General features: G+C 38.7%; 2 protein-coding genes and 1 long non-coding RNA gene across 3 annotated transcripts; all 3 read left to right on the top strand.

Annotated features, from left to right (window-relative positions):
• The first annotated feature begins 1762 nt into the window (after window positions 1-1762).
• Window positions 1763-3654, top strand: LOC127842906 (uncharacterized). The gene is made up of 2 exons (XM_052372719.1): window positions 1763-2393; window positions 2654-3654. The coding sequence occupies exon 1, from the start codon at window positions 1784-1786 to the stop codon at window positions 2390-2392; it is 609 nt and encodes a 202-aa protein (XP_052228679.1). The 5' UTR covers window positions 1763-1783; the 3' UTR covers window position 2393; window positions 2654-3654.
• Window positions 2673-4156, top strand: LOC127842139 (uncharacterized). The gene is made up of 3 exons (XM_052371481.1): window positions 2673-2907; window positions 2992-3257; window positions 3980-4156. The coding sequence occupies exons 1-3, from the start codon at window positions 2673-2675 to the stop codon at window positions 4154-4156; spliced, it is 678 nt and encodes a 225-aa protein (XP_052227441.1).
• A 462-nt stretch (window positions 4157-4618) lies between these two features.
• LOC127842922 (uncharacterized) lies at window positions 4619-9067 on the top strand. The gene is made up of 3 exons (XR_008031981.1): window positions 4619-4870; window positions 5836-5934; window positions 8947-9067. It is a non-coding gene; the product is annotated as an uncharacterized LOC127842922 (long non-coding RNA).
• The last annotated feature ends 2600 nt before the right edge of the window (window positions 9068-11667 follow it).

Here is an 11667-nt window from a genome sequence, read left to right as displayed (position 1 = left end):
CTCTAGAGTGTTAACAAGGTTTTACTATAGCCATATAAGGAAAATAGACCCGCCCCCATGTCGGCCATGTTTTTCAACCAACCGACATCATTTTCGAACTTGTTCAAGATATCATTGGGATGAATCTTCTGACCATGTTTCATGAGGATCGGACAATAAATGTGGCCTCTAGAATGTTAACAATATTTTACTATAGCCATATATAGCCATATAAGGAAAAATGCCCCGCCCCTTAGGCAGCCATGTTTTTCAAGCAAACGTAACCATTTTCGAACTCATCCAAGATAGTATTGAGACCAATCTTCTGACCAAATTGCATGAAGATTGGACTATAAATGTGGCCTCTAGAGAGTTAACAAGTCAAATGTTGACGCCGCACAACGCACGACAGACAACGGACTAAAGGCGATCACAAAAGCTCACCATGAGCACGTTGTGTTCAGGTGAGCTAAAAACCATGTTGAGACAGGATTCAGGTTTTGTTAAAAAAAGAATTTTGTTTCGTAATTCGGATGTGCGTTTTTCGACATTTGATTGTGGGCGGGAATAAAACTCTGGTACAGTCTAATGCCATTAAGCGTATTTCTTGTACCAGGGGTATTTAGTATACTTTATTGTACCTGGCGTACTTAAAGTAGGATCTGAGCCAAAATGACCAATCGAGCTTAACTAGCCAGAATGCATAGCTTTACATTATTGACATAAGACGAATGTCCGGGTTGTCAAAATAACGAAGGAAAGATTGTCCGGATTGTCAAAATAACGACAGAATAACTGTCCGATTGTCAAAACACGAAAGGAACGGGTGTCTGTCTTGTCAAAAATAAGCGGATGCACAATTGTCTGTGAGGACGAATGTCCGCGATTGAACGTAGGAACCAATGTCGGGACTGTTTCATAAGGCAGCAAAATTTGTACCAGGGTCTAAATTAAATAATTGTTTTAGCACTATCATTGCTACATGTATCACTTTCAGGGACACTATAACAAACACTCCTGTATCGCCATCTCTTGTGTGTACCTCTAATTGAGCGCCAAAAATTGGTCTTAGTAAGTTGCTTGGTGATAATAAATGCGTACATGTACTTAATTTCAAATTGCTTCAATCATTTAAATCTTCAGCAAACCATTAAACAAATATTAGAAAAATGGCGATCCATTTAAATCTATATTGATAGGCATGTAGTTATCATAATGGCTATGGTAGCTAAAGCTTAAATGGTACCTTTTATATATCATGAAATGATAATAAATTACATCAATTTATAATTTTTATTCAGATCGAGATAGGAAAAGAGTTTGAAGTTCAGTGTGGAAATGCCAAGCAACGATCGCGAGCCACTGTTAAAGGAAAGGGGCAAAAGACAGAAATGGAAAAGCTTTTGCAGCAGCTGGTCGAGGCGGCCCTGACAACTCCGACAGCCCCGACGGCCAGACAAAAAGGGGAAGGCTAGGAATACGGAGACACATAAGAAAATAACAAAGAAAAGGGCCGCTATCATTTCAATAGGGTCGCCCCCAAGGGACCAGCCAGCAATCGGATCAGACAACCCAACAACAACACGACAACTAGTAGCCACCATCGGACCAGACGCGACAACCCTGGGACTACGAGACGCAAACGCCATCATCGGACCAGACGCGACAACACCGGGACTACGAGACGCAAGCGCCACCATCGGAACAGACGCTACAACACCGGGATTACGAGATGCAAACGCCACCATCGGAACAGACGCCACAACACCGGGATAATGAGACGCAAAAGCCACCATCGGACCAGATGCCGCAACAACAGAACGGAATTCTGATTACTCCAGTTAGGAGGGTTTCTACACCGTCGGAAACAGTTGAAAGGAACAACTTTATACAGATCTTCACCTATCTCAACCGGATGGAGGAGGTGATGAGAAACCAAGTAAGGGCACTAGGGTCCCTTGAACGCTCAATAGTGACCCTTGGTAAGCGCCTAACTGCTGTGGAGAGTCGATTGGATCGCTTGGAGGTGTCCATCAGCCAGAAGAGCCAGCAGAGGCGTGAGCTGCTGGCTCCCATAATCAACGAAGATAATCCCAAGGAACCGGCTGGCGGCAACCTTGTTGATAAGGTTATTGTAGCAGCCATAAACAGAGAGGCCCACAACGAGGCCCACTTTGCCTGCCTCCTCATGCCCCACGTGTTCCCTGAGCTATTTGGACCAGATAAGCTCTGTCATCTGTATAATTGGCATGGGGTGTCAGGGAAACAGCCATTAGAAGGTTTGAGGTGCCATTACGTTGAACAAATGACAAAGTTCTTTTACAAAGAGGCTCGCTCCTCAACTGTATGGACAGCCGGTGTTGGTAGAATAAATGAGTGTCTGCGACTGAAAACAAAAAGGGGCACGTGGTGAGGTACATATCACCATAAGTAATGAGAACATTTCTGATTTTATAATCATCAGTTTTAGTTTGTAAGTGCGTGCAACTTTGAAATAAAGCGTGACATGTGTTCATGGTCTTTATCAACATTCACTGACCAAAATTTATAACCGACCAATGTTTTAGCAGTATTATGTCCCCTTTTGAACTTATAAAGGTCCGGTAAAGGTTTGTGTGCAAGTTGAAATTCTAGTTAAAACAGATCATTTTAATCAATACTTACTTTTTTGCAGTGGGGAGAACTTGGACATCATGGATGAAGAAAGTGAAATAGAGGTTAAAGAAAGTGAAATGGAGGTTGAAGATAGTGAAATGGATGAAGAAGAAAGTGGTATGAACTATTGTCAAAACACTGCTTATGTGGACCGTGAGGCTAAATATATTAATGTTTATGAACCTTCTGACCCATCTGAAGAAAAATATAGTGATGATGATGGCAAGGACATGGACTATATACCAGACAGTGAAATGGATGAAGAAGAAAGTGGTATGAACTATTGTCAAAACACTGCTTATGTGGACCGTTAGGCTAAATATATTAATGTTTATGAACCTTCTGACCCATCTGAAGAAAAATATAGTGATGATGATGACAAGGACATGGACTATATACCAGACAGTAGCGAAGAAAGTGATGTGGATGAAGAACGTATTTCAAACAGCCGTAAAGCAAGGATTCAATTTGTGAACATTGATGAGCCACGTTCTTCATCCTATGTGGACAGACTTAGAGAAATATATACTTTTGAACCAGACATTGACATTGACAGTGAAATCAGCTTGCAAGAGAGTGAACACAAGGAAACCAATAAGGATAAAGGAAGTCAAATGCAAGGAGTATATGCCTTACCTAGTCAGAAGACAGCTGATGGAAAACGAAAATGGGATAAAAAGCAATCATGTGTGTTTAGCTCTAAGCTTTACCCAAAGCTTCCAAGACACCTAGAGAAAGTACATTCTAAGGAAGTTGAAGTTCAGAGAGCATTAGCGTTTGAGAAGGGTTCAAAAGAGAGAAAAGAAGCCTGGAAGTCTATGAGAAATAAAGGCAATTTCGCTCACAATATGATGGTGTATAATAAAGGGAAAGGACAAGTAATTCCTTGCAAGCGTCCCCTGACATCTATTGAGGAAACAAACTATATTCAGTGCAAAGAATGTAAAGGCACATATCGAAGATCAGAGTTGTGGCGCTACGTTTAAGCTGCTCACTCAAATAAAAATGGAGAAAAGCAACAAACAAAAAATTCACACCAGTTGGATAGTGCTGCTTTGTTGCCAGTTTCTAATGTTGCTACACAGGAGTTTAGAAAAAAAATCTAAATACCATGGCCAATGATGAAGTCCCCATTATTGATCGTACAGATCGCGACATTGTTACATATGGACAAAGACAGTTTGCAAAGCAAAAGCAAACCAGTCATCAGTTTAGTTACATTAGACAAAAAATGAGGGAGTTGGGATGGTTTTTATTGAAAGCTGGGAGTGTGGATCCTGAAGTTAGACATGTGAGAGATTGTATTGATCCTCAAAAGTTCTATCTCTGTGTCTCTGCTGTTCAGATGTTGTGTGGCTTTGATGAAAAGACCATGAAATATGTTACACCTTCACTTGCTAACAAAATTGGACAGTCGCTTCACAAAGTTGCAAAACAAGTGCGGATTGATGCTTTGTCCAGCAGGGACAAAGACCTCCAAGAAAAAGCAGAACATTATTTCATAGTTTACAAAGAAGAATGAGAGGTTGTTGTCAGCCATGCAGCCCTTGAATCCATGGAGCTTAATAAATACAATAAACCGTCGCCAATCCCACTGGCAAAAGACCTAATGGCTCTGTCTTTGCTATTAAAAGAGAAAGCTAATGCCATCATGGAATCTGGCAGGGCTGAGATTACGCCTAATGAATATAGAGAACTGTCTGAAGTTACTTTAGCACAGCTAGTGCTATTCAATAAAAGACGAGCTGAAGAAGCGCAACGTCTTGAAGTTAAACAGTTCATTGAAGGAGTTGAACACGGGAAGACCGTTCATGAAGAGGTTCTGGAGTCATTATCACCACTTGAAAGAAAACTTGTTGATGTAATTGACCGAGTGGAAATCAGGGGGAAAAGAGGAAGACGCGTTGCTATTCTGCTCCCACAAATCCTGAAAAAACAGTTGGATGTTCTTGTTAAGTGCAGATCTAGTGCTAACATTGACAAAAGTAACAAATATCTATTTGCCAGGCCCGGCAAAACTCCAATAAGATCTACTGATGCTTTAAGAAAATACGCAGCACTGTGTGGTTCCAAACAACCTCATACTCTGACCTCAACTGGATTCAGAAAACATGTGGCCACCATGTCACAAATGCTCAACTTGAAAGACAACAAACTAGATGTGCTTGCAACATTCCTCGGGCATGACATTCGAGTCCACCGTGAATATTATCGGTTACCAGAAAACACTATCCATGTAAATAAGCTTTCTTTTATAATTGTAAGTTTAGTTTAGTTTAAAACTATTTAAGCTCAACTGCTTTAATAGCCTAGGGCTTATTGTGACATTCTCGAGTCGTTATCCTGGGTAGTACCAGTACATGTACAAGTGTCTTAACTTAAGAGAAGATCTTGAGACCACACTGAGAGAGGGACCCGAACCAGGGACCTCCTGATCACTAGGCAGATACCATATTCACTTGCTTAATGACCTCAAAAATATTTCTATTCATAATTGTTGATTTATTAAGCCCAGTGTTTTTTCTCCATTTTGGGAATGGGGCCGGGGCCCTTCCGATTGGCAATAATCGCGCCTTTTGACTAAAATTTGGAAATCGGTGTTGTCTCTTTTTTGCTAACAAATATTTAAAAATTGAAAATAAAAGTTTTTTTTAATATTATATTTACTAAGATTCAACTAGTTGAGCTGAACAGGGAAATGAACTTAATGTTTGCAATCTATTTTTAAAAAAAATGTGGAATTGGGAATTTTGGGGCAGAAAATATAAATACTTTTTGAGATTGGGAATGAGGCCGAATTTCGGACCTAAATTACAACTCAGAAGTCTATGCTTATATAGTCAAATGTTTACAGTCAAGGTCACCAATACAAAGAAAATAATTTTGTTGTTTATTCAGTTATTTCTTGTATTCTTTGTGATATAGTTTGCATACCAAAACATGTCTGTCCCTCTCTGATGTATATGAATATTGTGTCCAAGAAGTTAATATATATAGCAGAGCTCTGCATCATTGGCATTTAAGCCCCAGAGAATCCAAAACATTGTTAAAAAATAAGTTTAACTATAATCTTGACATTTATTGGTGAATTACATAAAGCTTGCGACAGAGTGAGACCATTGAAATATTATTTGATTATTTTTTCATTATAAGAATTTTTTAATATGTTGGAAATGCACATTAAGAGTTTTTGTGTCATAGGTTGCCAAAGTCAGCAAGTTACTCCTGGAACTTTAGAGCGTGGCAATATCAGCGCCTACAAGGGCAAGAGTTTAGAAGACATAGATTTTGATATGGACGGTATAGTGCATTTTCATTTCTTTAATTGCTTTTGATGCCCCCCTTCGAAGAAGAGGGGGTATATTGTTATGCTGGATGTCAGTCTGTTGGTCTGTCGGTAGACCAGTTCGTTTCCGGTCAATAACTTGTGAACGGATTGACCAATTGGCTTGATACTTTCACTTACAGAGGGCGATTGCTAAGCATGATGATGGTGTTTTGGAATCCGTTTGTGGTAGACTGTCTTCTTTAGAAGACTATGGAAATTGTGATGGCAATTATGATTTAGGGGAATATTATGTGAAGATGGTGAGAAAATTTTTCTCTAACTTTTGAACGTCTAAAGATATCTAAAAAAAAATTCCAACGGATTCGTGATCAGCGTGGTGAGTTCTATTCGAAAATATGTTTCACTCTCAAAACATATCATTTTTAACTTTAAAATGTAAATTAAATTCAAAATTTAAAGGCTAAAACTAGGACGTTCTATTCGGGATCCCGTGGTGAGTTCTATTCAAAAATATGTTTAAACTCTAAAAAATGTTATTTTTTGAAAGTTAGCCTCTGCAGTCAGCCTGATAAATTTGCACATTTTGAACGACTCAAGATTTCTAAACAAGAGCGTCTGAAAGGCCCAAAGTCGCTCACCTGAGATAACAAGATATTATTGGGACAAATCTTCTGACCAAGTTTCACGAAGATCGGAAAATAAATGTCGCCTCTAGAGTGTTAACAAGGTTTTACTATAGCCATATAAGGAAAAATGCCCCGCCCCCTGGCAGCCATGTTTTTCAACCAACCGGCATCATTTTTGTCCTCTTCCAAGATAATATCGGGATGAATCTTCTGACCAAGTTTCATGAAGATCTGACAGTAAATGTGGCCTTTAGAGTGTTAACAAGATTTTACTATAGCCATATAAGGAAAAATGCCCCGCCCCTTGGAAGCCATTTTTTCAAGCAAACATAATTATTTTAAAAACTCATCCAAGATATCATTGAGACCAATCTTCTGACCAAATGTAATGCAGATTGGACAATAAATGTGGCCTCTAGAGTGTTAACAAGGTTTTACTATAGCCATATATATAAAGCCATATAAGGAAAAATGCCCCGCCCCTGGTGGCCATGTTTTTTAAGCAACCAAAACCATTTTCGAACTCATCTAAGATATCATTGGGACAAACCTTCTGGCCAAGTTTCATGATGATCGGAAAATAAATGTGACCTCTAGAGTGTTAACAAGGTTTAACTATAGCCATATAAGGAAAATAGCCCCGCCCCCTGGTGGCCATGTTTTTCAACCAACCGGCATCATTTTCGAACTCGTCCAAGATATTATTGGGATGAATCTTCTGACCAAGTTTTATGAAGATTGGACAATAAATGTGTCCTCTAGAGTGTTAACAGGATTTTAATATAGCCATATATAGCCATATAAGGAAAAATGCCCCGCCCCTTGGCAGCCATGTTTTTCAAGCAAAGGATACCATTTTTGAACTCATCCAAGATATCAGTGGGACAAATCTTCTGACCAAGTGTCATGAAGACGGGATAATAAATGTGGCCTCTAGAGTATTAACAAGGTTTTACTACAGCCATATAAGGAAAAATGCCCCGCCCCCTGGCGGCCATGTTTTTCAATCAACCGGCATCATTTTTGAACTCGTCCAAGATATTATTGGGATTAATCTTCTGACCAAGTTTTATGAAGATCAGACAATAACTGTGGCCTCTATAGAGTGTTAACAAGATTTTACTATAGCCATATATAGCCATATATGGAAAAATGCCCCACCCATTGGCAGCCATGTTTTTCAAGCAAACGTAACCATTTTCGAACTCATCCAAGATATCATTGAATCCAATCTTCTGACCAAATTTCATCAAGATTGGACAATAAATGTGGACTCTAAAGAGTTAACAAGGCAAATGTTGACGCCGCACAACGGACAACGGACGATGGACAAAAAGCGATCACAAAAGCTCACCATGAGCACGTTGTGCTCAGGTGAGCTAAAAATTCCAACGGATTCGTGATCAGCGTGGTGAATTCATATTGAAACATATGTTTCACTTCCAAAATGGTGAACTTTAAATTTAAATTTTTAATTTAACATTTTAACAAGAGCTGTCAGAGGACAGCGCGCTCGACTATTTGAGTGCTTGACAGTATAACATAAGCCATCATGGAGATATTGTTCAAATTATTCAATAAGTTCAAGGTAATAGTTCAGGTATATTTTCCACAATCTACTGAACATTTGTAAAGACACAAACTAATAAGATTTTCTTTCAAGTTTGATAGCAATAGCTTAGGTGGGAAGTTTGGACGGTCCTTCAAAAACAAAGTAAATAAATATATATTTTTTTTTTACCATTTTTCATAGAAAAAATATTCTTTTTGGGTTGGGTAAGGGGGATTGAGAGGGGGTATAATGTTGGGTGCGGTCATTTATTAGACGATTTTTCAAAAAAATAATAATATTTGTATTTACTTTTTTTATTTTTTTTGGGGGGGGAGGGGGGGCAGGGATTCTGGGTTGGGGCGTGGGGTATTGTTTGGGTGGAATCCATTGTGGTATTCAGGTAAGTGTTGTTTTGTCAAAGTATTAATAAAATCTGATCATAAATAAAGAAGTTATGGCAATTTAACTAAAATGTATTCTTTTGACCTTGAGAGTCAATGTCATTCAAAGGTCAAGGTCAAATTGAACTTGTCAGGTACAGTACCCTCATGATAGTAAGAAAATATTTGAAGTTTGAAGCAATAGCTTTGATACTTTAGAAGTCAAGTGGATCTAAACACAAAATATTCAGTTACTAAGAAAAAAAGGGCCATAATTCTTACATAATCCTTGATACAGTTGTCTGCTCTTGTTTATAGATTGGGGTCATGTTGGTAAAGAAGTTTGCAAAATATGAAAGCAATATGTCAAGGGACATTTACAATATTTGAGGTGGTACGCAAACTTTAACATAGACTAATCAATAATATGCTAATCAATAATATGCATATTCTAAATGGAAAAAGGGCCAAGAAGTCAGCCTCAGCATCAGCCAGCGCACTGCCACCATCACCTGAGCAAGAGGAGCAAGAGAGAGGGGACAACCAGCTGGAGCACTGCCACCATCACCTGAGCAAGAGAGAGGGGACAACCAGCTGGAGCACTGCCACCATCACCTGAGCAAGAGGAGCAAGAGAGATGGGACAACCAGCTGGAGCACTGCCACCATCACCTGAGCAAGAGGAGCAAGAGAGAGGGGACAACCAGCTGGAGCACTGCCACCATCACCTGAGCAAGAGGAGCAAGAGAGAGGGGACAACCAGCTGGAGGAGCACCATCACCTGAGCAAGAGGAGCAAGAGAGAGGGGACAACCAGCGCACTGCCACCATCACCTGAGCAAGAGGAGCAAGAGAGAGGGGACAACCAGCGCACTTGATGACATCACACGCTGTGATTTTAGTTTTACACAGCTGGTTTTATTTTTGCTTCAAAAGGAAATATGATTGCAAGCAAGCATCAGAACAAGATGCCATGCTTTGGAAATGTTTCAAAATAAGTAATATTTTTAATTTCATGAGTAAATATTTGATTTTTTCTTATTTCATGCCCAAAAGATGAAGTGTTCCGAAGTATCAGGGGTTAGCTTAAAGGGTGACTTGGGCAAATCTCCCCCAGTCAGCTAACTTTCCTTTAACTTTATTGATGACATCACATGCTGTCATTCCATTAGACTGGTAAGAATAACAAGAAATCTGCATAACGGGTGTCACGCTTGGCTGCGGGTGCAGTTTTTAATAAATGAAAGCTTTCAGATTTTTTATTTTTTTTAGAGGTCACAGTGACCTTGAGCTTTGACCTTGAGCTTTGACCTAGTGACCCAAAAATGGGTGTGGCCTGTAGAACTCATCAAGGTGCAGCTACATATGAAGTTTCAAAGTTGTAGGTTGAAGCACTTTGATTTTAGAGCCAATGTTCAAGAACTTGAGAAAATGTTAAGGTTTTAGCACGACGCGGAAGGCAGACACGACAAGCTGGCTAGGACAATACCTCGGGTTTTCTCCGAAAATAGACAAGCTAAAAAAGACTAGATTTCAAAATCTAAACAGGCTTTATAGTTGCTCCAAATGGAAATATGATTGCAAGGTAGCATCAGAACAATATGCCGTGTTTTGGAAATGTTTCAAAATAAGAAATATGTTATTTCATGCGTAAATATTTATATTTTGTTTCTTATTGCATGTCAGTTATGTTGTATTATACTGTTCATGCTACATAGAAGGAAAGGTTCAAAAGAATCAGGGATCGGCTTAAAGGGTGACTTTGGCACACAAAATTCCCCAGTCAGCTTCAACTGCTGCTAAACTTTATTGATGACATCACATGCTGTCATTCCATTAGACTGGTGTGATAATCAAAGACTTTAGTTTTTAACAGGTTTTATTATTGCTTCAATTGGAAATATGATTGCAAGGTAGCATCAGCCATACTTGGGAAATCTGAACTGCTTTTGTGAACATATATGGATGATTATGCAGTGATCAATAGAATTTATGTGTTGCTTACAATTATCATGCATAAAACAATATAGTATTCTCTAATCCTGCAACTTCAAAGCCTGTAATTTTTACAATGGATGTATCCCACGATTTGAAAAAGAAAAGAATAATCATCATGAAGTGTATTTACATCAAAGTGTACAAAAATCTATTTTTGCCAAATGGACATATAGTTCAGTGGCAGATGTTCATTGATTGTTATAAATTGGACAAGACTGATATTAATATTCTAATCCTAGAAATTAAAAAGTATATATTTGTATGAAAAAAAAAAGGTCTATTACCTTCAATAACGGGGCTAAATAACCATCTTTGCGTAGCATGGGAAATTCAATCGAAAACAAAATATCAAGAAAAGGAAATACTTAACTGGTTAATTGTTAAACTATAAAGCAGGGATCATATTTTTTTCGGTTTTATCGGTCCTAGACCAATTGGGGTCAAGAAAGACCGATTGAAAATCCCAAACAGTCGGTCCGATTCTGTGTGCTAAAATTCCCATGTCATGAAATCGATTACACAGTGCACATGCTAACATACCCTTATTACATTCTTATCTCGATAAGGTGTGATAAACCATGTACTGCAGTCTCTAAACCGGTAAGGACCAGTTTATTGCGTGTCGGCTAGTATCAGAGTATGACCCCAAGCAGCGAAAATTCGCGCGGTTGTGTATTAGTCATGCGTGAATAACCCCGTGTCAATATCAATTGATAATTTCACTGTCTTATACCTAGCACACTAATCGGTCCGTAATGTGTACTCGTCCACCATAAAATCGTTAACAGTTACCTCGGAGATGAAAACTTCAATGTTCATAGTCCTCGTGGAAAGTGTGCATTTCATGCATGATACAGTAAACTTTCATATAAACAAAGAAGAAAATCGGATATTCTGCAATAATTCATATTATTGTGGGCGGACCTGATACACTGAAAACTCGCGCTGTAACTAAACAAAACATGCCGATACATTTTCCACCAGCGTATTAATCCGGCAATAAATAAATGAAAGGTGCGGATCTGATTGACAGAACAGCCGAAAGTTTTTTTTATGGGCAGAACTTCACATAAAATAGTACACAAAAAAAATAATATACATTGTATAAATCTTTAGTAAAAATCGTGTTAGAATCAAAATAATTTGTGTACTTTATTGTTTGTTGTTGAATAACTCTCGACCGGAAGATT

Source organism: Dreissena polymorpha, chromosome 8 (assembly GCF_020536995.1).
Source record: "Dreissena polymorpha isolate Duluth1 chromosome 8, UMN_Dpol_1.0, whole genome shotgun sequence".
Lineage (NCBI taxonomy): Eukaryota > Metazoa > Mollusca > Bivalvia > Myida > Dreissenidae > Dreissena > Dreissena polymorpha.
Note: the sequence above shows the minus strand (reverse complement) of the source record. Positions and strands in the feature narration are given on the sequence as shown.